The sequence below is a fragment of the Nelumbo lutea genome, chromosome 3 (assembly GCF_056320005.1).
Source record: "Nelumbo lutea isolate HS-2025 chromosome 3, American lotus-T2T, whole genome shotgun sequence".
In the NCBI taxonomy this organism is placed as follows: domain Eukaryota; kingdom Viridiplantae; phylum Streptophyta; class Magnoliopsida; order Proteales; family Nelumbonaceae; genus Nelumbo; species Nelumbo lutea.
Genome location: NC_142686.1, coordinates 8,316,550 through 8,331,228, shown reverse-complemented (window position 1 = coordinate 8,331,228; position 14,679 = coordinate 8,316,550). Strand labels below are relative to the sequence as shown.

Below are 14,679 nucleotides of genomic sequence, written 5' to 3'. Positions count from 1 at the left end.
GTTGCTCAACAAGGCAGTCACATTGCATCAAACCAATGTTTTCAATCCATTATTGACCCGACCAATTGAATCATTTGAACCATCACCCAATCTTGATTTTTGGGTCTAGTTTTGTTGAAATCTATTGTTTGGTTAAAAACATTGACTTGGCCAAAAACCATCCAACCTAAGTGGTTTAATCGTTGATCCATTTGACCTGGTTATCAAGTCACAGGTTGCACATTCAATTATGTGCATGTATGTGCAAACTTTTAGAGGCCAATACTTTGCACTCTAATGTATGATTGGGTTTTTTTTTTGAGTAATTTTTTGAGAATTATATCAAAAGACGCCTTGCTTGTTGTTTTCATAGAAAAAAAAACGGGCCTCAAATTACAATTTTTAACATTTATTTACAAAATAAAAAATAAAAAAAAACAAATTTAAAAATGTAAACTAAACATAAAATAATATATATACGTATATTTCATCACAAAAAATAATTATACATTTTTTAATAATGAAATACATGTTTATACATATCTATGTGTGTATGTATATAGACAAATAGGTAGATAAATAGACATATTTAATGACATGGCATGGTCTTACCTGTTCAACCCGAATGGTCAAACCAATGACCCCTCTACCAAAAAAACTAGTGACCCAGACCCAAAAGCAAAATGGATCAACCTCCCAGTCGGTTTTTAAAACATTGCATCGAACCACCTGAATGACAAGTAGGGGGGGCAGTTTTTCACCCAACCTGCCTATTTACTTGGCGGGTTGGAAATGGATTGATCACCCATTTGGTCAATTTAAATAGGTTGGGTTGGGTTGAGTTGTGGATAACCATTGGGTTAACCACTAAAGATACAAGTATTAATTCTTTAGCCTTTTTTTTATTTTCTTCATTTGAATGAAATAATTTATAATTAATGTATTAATTTTCTATTAATTATTGACTAAAATTAGTTTTGTCTCGAATCAACACACTTCACCCAAATTAACATAAATCCAAATCGACCCGAGTCCGAACCAGATCAATTTGGTCTAAATATGAACAGGCCCGATCATCTCGATTCAGTTCATTTGGGTCAGCAATCCCAGTCCAAATCCGACCCAGGATAGGCCGATACGATCGACCTGAATCCAAAGCAGGTATTTGCGTGATGGTTCGTCCTGACCAAAAATCCGCCCCGCTTAGTTTGCCCAGTTTGGATCATTCGAACCGTATCCGCACAACCCGACTCAAATCTAGACCGGTCCGATTTACTTCTCTTGACCCGCTTCGGGCAAGTTGATTCGATCACAAACCTGATATGGGCCGGTCCAAGTCAATCCGCCATTGACTGATCCGGTGTGGTTTGGTCTGATTAGACTGATCCAGATCTAAATGATTCAACCACCCTTGATGTGATTAGCTCGAAGACAATCCAATTAGATAGTTCAAGTTGGTCTGACCGGTTTGAACCTAAGTAGTTTGGTCAAACCCGAAACCCAAATATAGTCAAATGGCTTTGGCACTTGTGTAAAAATAATATGCATGTAATGTGATTTGAACCTTCACCACTTGTATAAATAACAACTACTATTATAGTCAAATGGCTTTGCCGCTTGTGTAAATATAACATGCATGTAATGTTATTTAAACCTTCACCACTTGTGTAAATAGCAACTACTACTACCATCAAGCTATTACCAACTTATTTAGAAAAGAGAGAATTTTTTGTTTTAAGTACATAAATATAAAATTAATGGATTTGGGTGGATTGAATTGGTTTAAAGTGGGTTTGGATTGAACCCAATCCAATTAATTTTATATAGTCATTAGTGACTTGGTAGACTAGATGATTTGGGTTAAAGCTCAATCCAAACCAAACCCAACCCGGGTTTGCATCTGCCCCCAAAAAAGGTCCCACGAAACCTAGGCGCAATGCGTGTCATGACACACGCGCACTAGGATGACTCGTGCGGTCTCTATTTCACGTTGCTTGTATCACGTCTGTTAATTCCTTCTCGCCCAGAAGGGTTTCTTCTCCCATTCTACTGTGAACTGAAACCCTTGGCGCCCCCTTTCGTAACCCACCCACTGGAGATAAACTCTTTCGAGTTCCGTCGACCGACGCCGACGGCCATACAAACGGAGAGAGATAAGAGAAAGAATTAAGAATCATTGTTGTAAAATCAATAATAATTTGATAATTTCATAGTAGAAACAATTCAATGTAGATGATTTAATAGATACAAAAGAAATTTAAGAAAAAAATTACAGATGATGAATAGAAACAAAATTAATGAACCCAAGTGATTAATTTCTTATATTTTTTTTCCTGGGCCTTACTTATTTTCGTAAGTTCGAATTAAACCCTCAACTCCACGAATGCGGAGTGGTGGTCGCAGGTCGCCACCTTAGTCAGCACGCTTTGAGAATGGCCTCTGCATGTTCCTGCACTACCTTCCATGCCAAGTTCACACGGCGGTCCTCCATAAGGCTTGCACCAATAGCGAACCTGATCATGTAAACACCCCCAACCACAGCATGCATCATGTATATGCGCCCAGCCGAGTTGATTGACTCCAGCAACTTACAATTGGTCTCGTTTGCATGTTCCAACTCCGACAATTGTCTGAGCGTGTCATCCTCATGATCCTTCGCCGGCGGCAGTAGCAGCCGGAAGCATACCATGGCGAAATTCCTCGGCACCACAATCTCAAACCTCTTGTCCATGGTTACCTTCTCTTCGAAGTGCTTAGCCATTTTCACGTGGGTTCGAAGGAAATTTCTTAGGCTGGCCACACCACAGCTCCGAAGCACCATCCAGAGATTCATGGCTCGGAATCGATGACTGAGGGCTATTTGCCAATCTTTGTAGTCTATCACTTGCTCGGAATCAACGACTGGTTGACAGGGCCTTAACAAGGGCGCTAGGGTCCTTGACCCAAAGGTAGCAGCAATCGAGAGTGGTGAAGAACCACTTGTGTGCATTGAAACTGAACGAGTCGGCATCCTCTACCCCATCGATGAAGTGTCTGAACTCAGGACATATGCATGCACTTCCGGCGTATGCTATGACGATGTGAACCCAAACTCCATACTCTTTGGCCACTGCGCATAGAGGAGCAATTGGGTTGACGACTGTCGATAGAGGAATTATGAGATGAGCCCAGCTTGTTTATCTGCTTGGATTGCAGACCGAAGAGACTCGAGGGCCAGCCCGAATGAGGTGGCCTTACTCGTTGCAACGGCACGGAAGTTGCTTGGAAAGATCCCTGCAATCTAGGCAGCTTTCTGGAGTGCACAATGGGTCTGATCTGATCCATAAACCACCAACTTCCCTATGTTCCCCCTACCAATTCTGTTCAACATCCGATCTCTGGCTCTCGTGAGCATGCAAAGGATGGCTTCGCAGGTAGCCCCTTGTAGCACACCACCACCGTTTCCAGAGAAGAGGAAAGGCTTGGGGAGCTTAAGCATCTTGCCAAGCCAATCCATGACTATGCACTCCAGCTCTGTGGCCGCCGGCGACGACATCCAGTTGAACCCAACAACATTAAATCCGATGCTAAGCATTTCGCCGAGAAAACCAGCGACGCTACCGCTGTAAGGGAAGTAAGAATAGTAGTTAGGGGGCGCCGAGAAAACCAGCGACGCTTACTTCCCTCCATTACAGAATACTTACCTTCTCGCCATTTGTATGGCCATCGGCATCCGCCGGCGGAACTCGAAAGAATTTATCTTGGGTGGGTGGGTTGCGAAAGGGGGCACCGAGGGTTTCCGTTCACAGTAGAATAGGAGAAAGAATACCCAGAATGGGTTCAGTAATTGAAGTTGGAACAAGGATTGATATTATTTTCTGTCGATATAGGCAATGATACAAATGCATTTAAGCCGCAACTAGTCCAAAATTCTGAGACTCTCCAAATGCGATCAGAACTTGCAAATCGAAGGGGAAAAAAAGAGTAGGTAGATAAATAGAACTTCTCCGAACATAGACTATGTTATATCTTAAGGGCAGCTGCTATGGAGCCAGCAAGACTAAGCACTTCAAAGGGGCGTCTGTTTTTAACCTCCTTCACTGTCAAAGGGCAGGAGTCTGTGATCCAAAAGTAGGCCAGTCCATTATCTGGGGACCCTGAGAAGCACAAGAACTTATATAAGAATAATTAATAAAGAACGAAAATAAAATGAAATGTCTCAGAAATAGGCAACTAAAACATTTAACGTTAGCATGAAATATGAACCTTCCATCTGGAACAAGAATTACCATCCAGCATTCTACTTCCAGAACAGTTCAAATGAATGAATGAATGTGTACCCAGTTTAAATTCTAAACTAATGATGGTCTGATTAAAAGATCCACTGATGACATGTTGGTAGGGCATCTAAAAAGGTCCATATCTAGATCTAATTACCGCAAACAAGGAACATGTAAATTAATAACCGAAAGTTATAACAACACTGACAATAGTTCTACATTTGGTCATCACTAATCAAACTAAAGCATAACGAATGTATACATACCTCCACTATCGTGTTGGAACCGTTCCCAGGACCTATTAGGGAAAATTCCATGTGTCACATATGCACTGATTTTGGATGCTCCATGTGCAGCCAGCATTTTCTGAAATAAATGGCAGTGTAGTTAAAATTTTCAAATTAAATAACAGTGATATTGAAGGGATTAGATGATAAATTTGTGTATTGCAAACCAAATAGTACTCTAGTTATTCCCTATATAATTGGTGGCAATTGATAATTTGCTTGAAGCCCTGTAAAGGTCAAATTATCATTTTAAAATGGAAAGCAAGGACTTGGGGGTGTCCCAGCCTATGATTATTTTCTTTTTGAATCTCTATGTATGGTATGTTGAAATGTTTTATATTGACTGCAAAAGAAGTTGGTGGATAGGGTGCTCCTATGTATAATGTTCCACTGCTCGTTCAGCCAGTTAAGAGAAGCCATGACATAGGCAGCCAATCTCAATTGCTCGTTCAGCTGGATATCAAGGTCTTCTAACAGCTTGGCAGATAGCCTAGCAGGGATGGGAGGGAATTGGAATGAGGTACTGTGGGTCCAGCAACATCAATTGTAATCTAAGGCGTCAGTTTCTCTTTTATGATTTTGTCAGCTTTTAAATGTTCTGTGTTACACAATCTCCAAACTACGAGATCGTCTCAATGGGCTTGCATTGATTCTACCAGAATATCAACCCCAGTTCTTAAAAACCCCAAAAGACCAAACATTTATAACAGAACATTTCCTTTTTCTTTTACAGAGTTGTATTTATTGAAAACTAAAAATAAAACATTGGATACACCATGAATTAATTCACTCTAACAAGCCAACATGAAAAAATAAAAAAGAAGGAAATATAAGGCAGATTTGGTCTCAAAGAGCAATGCTGGTTTGGGGTACAATAGATTTTGTTGAAATGGAGATCTCTCTCCATTCATCTTTCAAAGCCAAAAGTTCCATTGGAGTCATGGTGGGAAGAGGGTGGTTGGAGTTCAAGAGAGGGCTTTTTACAGGTTTCAGTCTAGTCATGTTTTGAAAAGATGAGTGGGTACTTTTGTGTTTTTGGTTTTGTTCTTAGGCTGTGTTTGGTTTAAAGGAAAAAGTAGAGAGAGAAAGGAAGGGAATAGCCTTAAAGAAATTCAAATGGAATATTATCTCTCAGCTTGCCAACAGATAAGAGGTAAACTGAAAACTAAAAAAATAATAAAAAAAAAATTATGTGGCACAAAGAGGCATAGAATCCAAAGTGCAAAAGTTACTTTGTGAGCCCAAGCTGAGTTGGGAAAAAAGCTCAGATCAACTCAACTTGTACAATACCCTACCAATAACAGCTGAAATTCAAAGCCACATATCTGAACACATACAATGGGAACATATCAGCATTTGGTGCATTAGATGATGAGCTTTTTTCTGGTAAATGGTAATCCAAAAAACTATACCAGATACCACTAAGCATTTCCGTGGGGTTGAGCTTATCAAGAAGGGCAGCAAAGTAGGAGTGCAGATCAGGTATCCGACTAGAAGAATTTACATAGCATTAGGTCTGGGCCCTAGCTGGGCCCATTCAAAATTTGGCAAATGCTCAAACTGAGCCCATCCAAGTTGCAGCCCTAGCAGCAAGCCTGCAGACTTGGTATGTGTTATCATGCAGGTAAAGAAACAAAAATTCTGACGAACAGCACAAGCTCACTTAATACTGGTATTAATGTCCTTAAATAATGTATTTGGTTGATGCAATACACATGTTCATCCCAATGGATGGAAAATGACTAAAATAGAGTAAAAGATCAATTAGGATGGGCTTGCCTGACATTCAATCAGAGTACCACCAGATTGGACCAGATCATCAACAATTACAACATGACGGCCTCTGGGATCTCCCTCTTTAAGGCGTACAATTCGTTGGTCGCCTTCACGAACTTTATTGCAGACGATCTGAATTTTGAATTTTGTAACAGATTATACAAGTGAAAAGATACATGAGATAACTAACAATCACAATAGAAATGATACATCAATTAGGAATTACTGAGCTGGGCAGAGCCATAGGGCATTGTTGAAACACATGGGCATGGGATGTCTAGACGAAAACCTTTTGCAGCAACAAACAAAAAATGTCCATATAGTTGAGCCATTTTTCCCTTGGGTGACAAACATTCTATTGACTGTCTAGCCAGTTAGACAAAACTCAGGCCACTCTGTGTTTTCATGCCTGTGTACACACAAAAATGTATGTACACATTTCAGTTGAGAAAGCCCATAAACAGTGAAAACCAGGTCAGATTGAAACTGGTAAGTTTGTCATTAGTGTGCATAGCTATTCTGATGTGCGACTCATTTTTGTGTCCATCATTTCCATCTAAAAGTAGATTATCCATGTTAGGCACATTACCGTTGGGAAATGCTGCAACTGCCTATGGAAGCGCTTCCATGCACCATCATCAGGAAAAGCAATGGATATCTAAAAACAACAAATGTGACACAGGTGTCATGAATTAGAATGAATAAGCAATTATCGCATTATCATCAATGTCCCCATTAACCCAAAAGTTTGAAAAGGCAATCAAAGAAAAGTTATCAAATGGCCATTGCTTGGTGCAACAATAAAATCTCAAGCTGACAAGCAGGAGAAGATGGGTTTGAAGGTGGTAATCAATAGAAATAAATCACTAGCTGCAACAGAAAAAACTCCAGAAGCAATAACTTTCAGTCAAAAGAAGAAAAAACTTTAACTGTTATAAAATGGCTATAATAATGGCACCATTCACATAGAAACCCGCCCTGCATGCTTTTGCTTGGTCCAATAAATTAGGGCCTTCACAACTGCATTTCCAAATCAATTGGCCACAAAAATTTGCTGGCTTGCATGGAAAATTATCTTTGAGCTAACAACAGAAGAGAAAAAATGCCATGGATACTGCATGCCATTTTCCATATATTTGTATGGGCGCCCATGCAGCTTCCTTTTCTTTTAGGATTTCCTGTCCATTATATTGTTGACATTATGCAGATGCAGAGCAACAAATGAGAAGATGGGAAAGCTGTTTTACTATCCTTAAAGTATATATATATTAGAAAAAGAATCAATCTTACATTGTCAGAATCAGGGAGTTGTTGGAGCCTATTCTTAAGCAAAGGTACTCCACTCTCAAAGTATGGTAAGATATTATCACCAAAGTAGAATCTTTCCTGAAACACAAATAGATAAGAAAGGTGTCAATTTTGAAATATGGCATAGACAGGGAGGCCAAAACAAGAAACCCTGCATGTTACTGGATAATACAACCAGGGCCCTGGTAGTTTACAAAATAATTACTGCTGATATCAAATTATATTTTGAAGAATAAAGTTTGTTCAAAGGTTTATAATTGATATACCCTGATGTTTATAGATAATTGTTCAAAGGAACTTATATATAAGGTTAAAAGACTGACTGGACACTTCATCTAAATGACTAGATCTCTTTATTTCAGGATTCCATGCCCCTCTACAGCCATCTTGATTGATGAAATTGCCAATTCAAACTATTCATCAAACAGGAGACAATTATTGACTGGTTATGAAGAGGGTCCTTAAGGGCTCCCTGCATACAGAAAGAAACAATATATTATACTATATTCTAAGAATTGGCACAAACCTGCAAGGCATGAATGTCAAAAATCACTAGACTAGTGGGTCCACCCCTTGAAATTGGTATATTTGACAAGATCCTTGCAAGAGTGAATGCTGTTGCAACATCTCCTTCCTCCTCCATACGCTCAGAAGTACCAGTGGGAAAAAAGGGGAGGACAAGTGTAAATGATGAGACAAAGAGCTTCGGCAATGCATATATAACAGAGAGTTGCTCAAAAATTACTCCTGGGGAACTGAATGATGCCAAAAAGGCTACATGCTGGCCACGTATGCCATGAGCATTTGTAATGAATAAGTTGGGGAATCCATCTTCAAATGTCCTAAAGCAGTAAATTGCATAAAATATGTCAGAAATGGGCATAAAACCAAGGTTTAACTCTATGGCTTTGGTTAGAGAATAATATCCCAAGGGCTTAGTAAGGAAACAATGGCAAAGTACAAGAATATGATTAGCCCCCAGAAGACATGACAAGGGGGCATCCAACAATATGAGCATAAAAAAATTAAAAAAAAATACAAAAAAAAAAACTCCATAGGGGTTTGTTCCCTAGAGTCAAAATGATAGAGCTTGAACTTATAGAAATTAATGAAATTTTGCCTTTCAGGTTACCTGCAAGTGAGTGAAAGATTTGGAATTGTACAAGAGAATAAGCACCTGCTTCCTCCAAGACTTTAATGTCTAAAAGACTTGCAACAGCCATCCTCCTCTTCCTACTTCCAGGACCTGGATTCCTAGGGGTGGATTCGAGCTGAGCCAAGCCGAATAGCTAGCTATTCGAGCTCGGTTTGCCAAGACAATATGAGGCTCGAGCTTGGTTCAAGCTAAAGACTTGAGCTTGAGTTCAGATCGAGTCAAAAGCTCATAAGCTCGAGCTCGACTATGAGTCAAATGCTTTATAAAAGTAAAAAATTATATATAAAAAATTTATTTTTTATTTGATATTTAAAAATTAATAATTAGTTATTATTATTATATATAAATATATAAATATTATATGTATGTATGTATGTATGTAGAAGATCGATTAGGCTTGCGAGGCTCACGAGCCGAGCTTTATTAGGCTCGAGCTTGGCTCGAAGCTCAATTTAAACCGAGTCGAGCTCGAATAGCTCGTGAAAATCTAGGCTCATTGCAACCCCTACGGATTCCCTATATCTAAGCTTCATTAAAGTTTGGCATTTGGAAAGATAATTGTCAGCTAGTAAGTTTTTAGAATATGTTCAAACATAACTGTCCAGGTTTTTTCTTTTGATAGGTAAAAACTGTCCAGGTATTCTCGTCTAAGTATTATCACATTCTTGGCTGACATCCTCCTCAGACTTATGTCCATCGCAAGAACATGTAACTAGAGCATACCACAACAACATGATTCAAATTTCACAGGACCCATGTTCATGTCCATGGAAACCAGAACCATCAAATTCCACCTGATAAGTTGTCAATCCCAGTAAACTGAGATAAAAATAAATATACAAGATAAAATTAGACCTATCTTCGTATATATAGTTTAACCGACATTGGGGGGGGGAGGAACAATTGCTCAATTTGAGACAGGTAAATGCACGAATGGAAGCCAAAACAACGGTGTATTATAATTGTAGCCATGAATACCGTTCAACTACAAAATATCCCACCTTTTTTTTTAATTTGGCTCCACCCCGTTATATTATCTAACCCGTATTTTAATGTAAACTTCACAAGCTCGCCAATCAGATGTAAGAAGATGAAAATTTATCCAAACAAAGAGATGCAAGAACATGAAACAGTTTGGAAGTGTTCCTCATGAATGCGACCAGAAGAACCCACCTCCACGTGATGCTTCGGAGCTCAATCGCGTCTGATTCCGCAGCAACTCTCTCGGCGAGAGCCTTTGTCTCTGCGCAGTAGAAAAGGCAGACCTTCTTCGAATTCTTTGGAAGCGAATCTAGTGCAGCATTCGCGGCCATTGGAAGAGCAGAAGAGCTCTGAATGATGTTAAGATGATCGATTTGAGACCCGTAATCTGTGTTCCATCTCCGATGGTCTCCGAAACCTCTAAGCTCGCAATTAATCTGGCTTTTCTCCTTCGGCAATCGAATGACTGAAGGTTTCTTGGTGAGAAACGAGTATTTTGGGGTTTTGGAAACACAATCGAAGCCAGGGTTTGTGCTTGTGCATGAAGAAGACGAGCTTAACGGAGTTGCCGCCATTTGGGTACACTTCTGACTTCGGAGGAGAAGTCTCGGCCAGCCTCTTGTAGCTGTGAGCCTGTGACTACGGAGGAGAGCCTGAGAGGTGCATCGGTTATCAATCGGGACTCAGGAGGTAAAAAAGAATGGGAAAAGTACAACTTAGGCCAACTCTCAGCTTAAATGACAATAGGACATTCAACTTTAAATATTCGAGAGAACGTCATATTTTAAAAATACATTTTAATTTAGGACAAAATGTTATGACTTACTCAAATACATAATATTGTTAAGTAGAAAACCATAAATGTATATGACTTTATGTTAAAAATACATCTTATCTTAACCCATTTATAAAAATGACACCCTGATCTCATATTTGTAGGATTTATTCTCTTAAAATTACTAAAATTGTCAAAACATCCTGATTTTATATTTTTAATATTGCCCTTTTTGAATACGCCCCTCACATGCCCTCATTTTAAACAAGCATTAATTCTTTTTCAACATGCCTGGTCTATCCTTTGTTATTTTTCCAAACATTCAAATATAGTAGAAGATCTAAATTGAATGTAGAAAAATCTTTGCATTTTTCGACACTTGGCAGGGATGAAGTGCAAAGTGTTCTTTTTGTTTTGGTTTGAGGCAGTGAGAGGATGAGCAATGCCGAGATGAATCAACCAAATTTGGTTTCCTATCAAAAAATCCCTTATTACATTGTCAGTTTCTTATATATATTGGCTAATAAGAATATTTTTTTATGGATCAAGTTCATAACATATTACCATTCTATGAATTGAAAAGAATAAAATGTAATCCAATAAAACTTATGAACAATAGCACTAAACCATGGTAAATTCATGAACAGTGACTACCAATACCATCCATCCTTTCTAAATGTGGCATCCTTCCAATTAATTACATGGTTAGAACTCCCAAGGGTTCATTCCCTGGCATCACAAATCTCATAGGAAAGGATTAACATGGTTGCCCCTTATTGAAATCATTGCTCACATTGTTGAGCTCATGATGGATCCTTTTGGGAATTACTTTGTCCATAAGCTTTTTCAAGTTTGTGATGAGGACCAAAAAATGCAGATACTCCCATGCAATCAATATCATTTTACCTATACTAAGGTTTTTCTCAAAAAAAAAAAAACATAATTTTTGGTTGTGGAAACTGATTAAAACCCATAAGACTATAGAACAATTTTCCATGGTTCGTTGCTTGGGCAATCTATTTGTACATCTAATTTATCAATATATTATAATTCAATAAAGATTTATGATCTCTTGAATGATAACATATACGTTTATCTATCTAAATTTCTACATAATTATTGAGACCATTTGTCACATTGATGGGCTTCTTAAAGTCTATGATGAGGACTAGAAAATTCAGATACTCCATGCAATCACTAGAAAAACCAGAGACCTTGTTAAAATTTAGTGTGACATGCATGGGTTAGTTCATCTTTTCCTACCTTGTTATGTTTCTGGTTCATTTTTCCAATTTAGATTTATGATTTGTTTATGATTTTATCTATATGTTATAATGCAATAAAGATTTATGATCATTTGAATGATAGCCTATACATGGTTTAAGTATACCATGCATCACACAGTCCATTCTACTAGAAATATTAAAAAGGAAAAAAAGGATAATTAGATTGATTCAAATCACATCCCAACAAATGGTCCCAATACATAGTTCCATCAACTTTGCAGCCGTGCAGTTGGAATATCTCCCTTATCCTCCACGACAAGATGTTCCTAGTATATAACTACAATGGTTATCGGGACCAGTTGTTGGGACTAGATCCCATTTCCTATCAGATGAGATTGCATGTGAAAATCAATGTTAGGTTGAAAAATGAGCCCAACTTGACTTCAACTTAGGTTAGGACTTGGATCTCCAAGCAAGGTTAGGGTTTGGATGATCTCCAAGCAAGGTTAGGGTTAAGGCGCTAAACCAACCTAAATCTCCACAAGAGACGTTGTCAATTTGATGTTTGTTGCCCAAGATGACTCATACTTCCGAATCAATAAACAATGCATTGCTCCACTACCCTTTAATCCTTTATCCCAATTCCCAAGCTATCTGGTTCGACTGCTCATACTTTCATATGTGGATCCTATTTTTGTTATCCAATCTCCATGTTAGAGCTTCATACTCAACTTTTTCTCTTATTGGAACATCCAGATATAAGCCCACAATTGTTTGATCTTTGAAGGAATTGATAATTCACCTTCCCCCCTTCATTTGTAAAAATCAAAATGGAATGCAACCATGGCCACAAGTGGGGCTTCACTTAATGGAAATTCTGATGCCATGTGGTCTATAACCTTTAGGTCGGCTAGGTTAGGGCCTTGGGGGAGATATTCTATGCTTTATTTCATGGGGAGGTATTCCCAATGTAAGGCTATGATGGTTGTTTGAACCGGCTTTGCACCATTGAATCCCATTTATATTATGCGAGGTCACTTGGGTCATGTGCAAGGTTTTTTTATTAAAAGTGAAGCTCTAGTCATTAGGATGGACCATAGCCAAGCTCAACTCCTTCAAAATCCCAATCTAGTGGCAGTGGTAGAGTCAAATGCACTCTATCATCGCCAAATAAATTTTGGCCGCAAACTTTAATGGTTTCACCCCCACATCACTTGTGTCATCCTAGATCTTGCCTCAAGTTTCCAACATCTATACCTAAATATTAAAATGCAATGACTTGATGTGGCATCAATTTTTTTATTTCTTGTATATTTTATTTTTCTAATTTTGTGTAATTCCACATCATCTATCTAAACGTTTAATTAAAAGAGAAAGAGAGAGATGGGAAATCGTGGATCATTCATGGTGTTAAATTCTCCTATCCCCAATAGTTTTGAAATGAAAAGAATTAAATGATGTGGTACAATTTTATTGGAGGGTCCATGTAAAAAGTGAGATCACATATGCTCCCAGCAAATGCCCTATTGACACATCTCAACGTGCATTGGGAACATCTCCCGAAATTGTCAATGGGAGAAACTCCCAATACACGATTGGGATAGTATTCGTAGAAGGTGGACCAAGGGTCCATAAAATGTGAGTTTTTTTTTTTATAATAAAATGTTATATTTTTTGTTGACAAAAGGAAACCATTAACAACCATTACGGAGCATAAATATAAAGAAAAAAGGGTAAATTATAAACACCCTCCTTTTATGGGGCCTGTGACAAAGACCTCCCTGTACTTTGTTTTGCAAAAAAGACTCCCCCTGTACTATGACCGTGAGACAAAGACCCCTTTCGTTAGCCTTTCGTCTAAAAAAGGCCATTACAATATTTTTAATCCCCATACTACCCTTGTAATAACTAGACGAGAAAAACACTGTTCATCGTCCATGACCTTTCGATACTACCCTTCAGTTCCTTCACATTTCTCTCTCTCTCTCTTCTTGCCCTCCCCCTTAACAGTGTCGTGATTGAACCCATTTAATTCAATCCCAATCTCTCTCTCCATTACTGCTTTCTTTATTAAAAAAAAGACAACTACCATTACTAGATTCTCGACAAATATTGGCTGCAACTTCGCCATCCCCTGGTTCAGAAACTTTAATAAGGACCCAATTAATCAAATCTCGACCATATCTATGCATTCGAATAACTACTAAAACGTTTTTCTTGTCTTCATCCTTGTTCTCTGTTGCAACCTCCACAGTGGCCGTCATTATTTCTTCCCTTGTCAAACTTATGATTTCAGATTTTTTTGCTCCTTGAAATTGTAGAGTTTCTGCAAGTTTGTCCTGGTTAATACTAGGCTTGCTCCTTGAGAGGATTTTTCCAATATCTGCAACAAAAGGTGATCACAATCATATCCCTTTATATATTTACAAGCATCAAATTTGAAAAATAGAATAAATTAAATGACTCCACAATGCAAGACACTGAACGCTCTCCTTTCACTCTTTGTTGATTTAAATAACACTTATTAGCAAAATATACAATTAACAAAAGAAGGGGCTCATTATCTATGCAAAATTATCCTAAGAAAAACATCTCATTCTCTCCATGAATAAACAGAAAACAAAACTCCACATATCATCTCAAGGACAAAAACAGAAAACCTGAATATTGAAAAGAGTACCAAGTAAGAAAAAGTTAAAAGATGACAAACAATGCTTAACAACATAAATCTACCACCTAAAGAACTCCACATATCATCTCAATGATGAAACGCAAAACTGGTATATTGAAAAGAGTAAGGAAAAGTTGAAAATGATAAACAATGCCTAACAATAGAAATCTACCTAAAGAGTGTATGCTTTTGTCTTTTAAGCCCCAAATCCTTTTAAAAGAAATTGCCACCAAAGATCATTAGCCTATCTACTGCGACTAA

At 38.1% G+C, this 14,679-nt stretch overlaps 1 protein-coding gene and 1 pseudogene across 2 annotated transcripts; both read right to left on the bottom strand.

Moving 5' to 3' along the window:
* Window positions 1–2,155: 2,155 nt before the first annotated feature.
* LOC148862732 (tyrosine decarboxylase-like) lies at window positions 2,156–3,798 on the bottom strand (annotated as a pseudogene). Its single transcript, XR_016110281.1, has 2 exons — window positions 3,663–3,798; window positions 2,156–3,581 (listed from the first exon to the last, which is right to left on the bottom strand). The product of XR_016110281.1 is annotated as a tyrosine decarboxylase-like (transcript).
* A 7-nt stretch (window positions 3,799–3,805) lies between these two features.
* Window positions 3,806–10,481, bottom strand: LOC148862731 (ribose-phosphate pyrophosphokinase 4-like). The gene is made up of 7 exons (XM_088979521.1): window positions 9,939–10,481; window positions 8,136–8,451; window positions 7,592–7,687; window positions 6,891–6,959; window positions 6,305–6,433; window positions 4,505–4,604; window positions 3,806–4,115 (listed from the first exon to the last, which is right to left on the bottom strand). Exons 1-7 carry the CDS (start codon window positions 10,319–10,321, stop codon window positions 3,982–3,984), a joined length of 1,227 nt encoding a protein of 408 aa, XP_088835647.1. The 5' UTR covers window positions 10,322–10,481; the 3' UTR covers window positions 3,806–3,981.
* Between the last annotated feature and the right edge of the window lie 4,198 nt (window positions 10,482–14,679).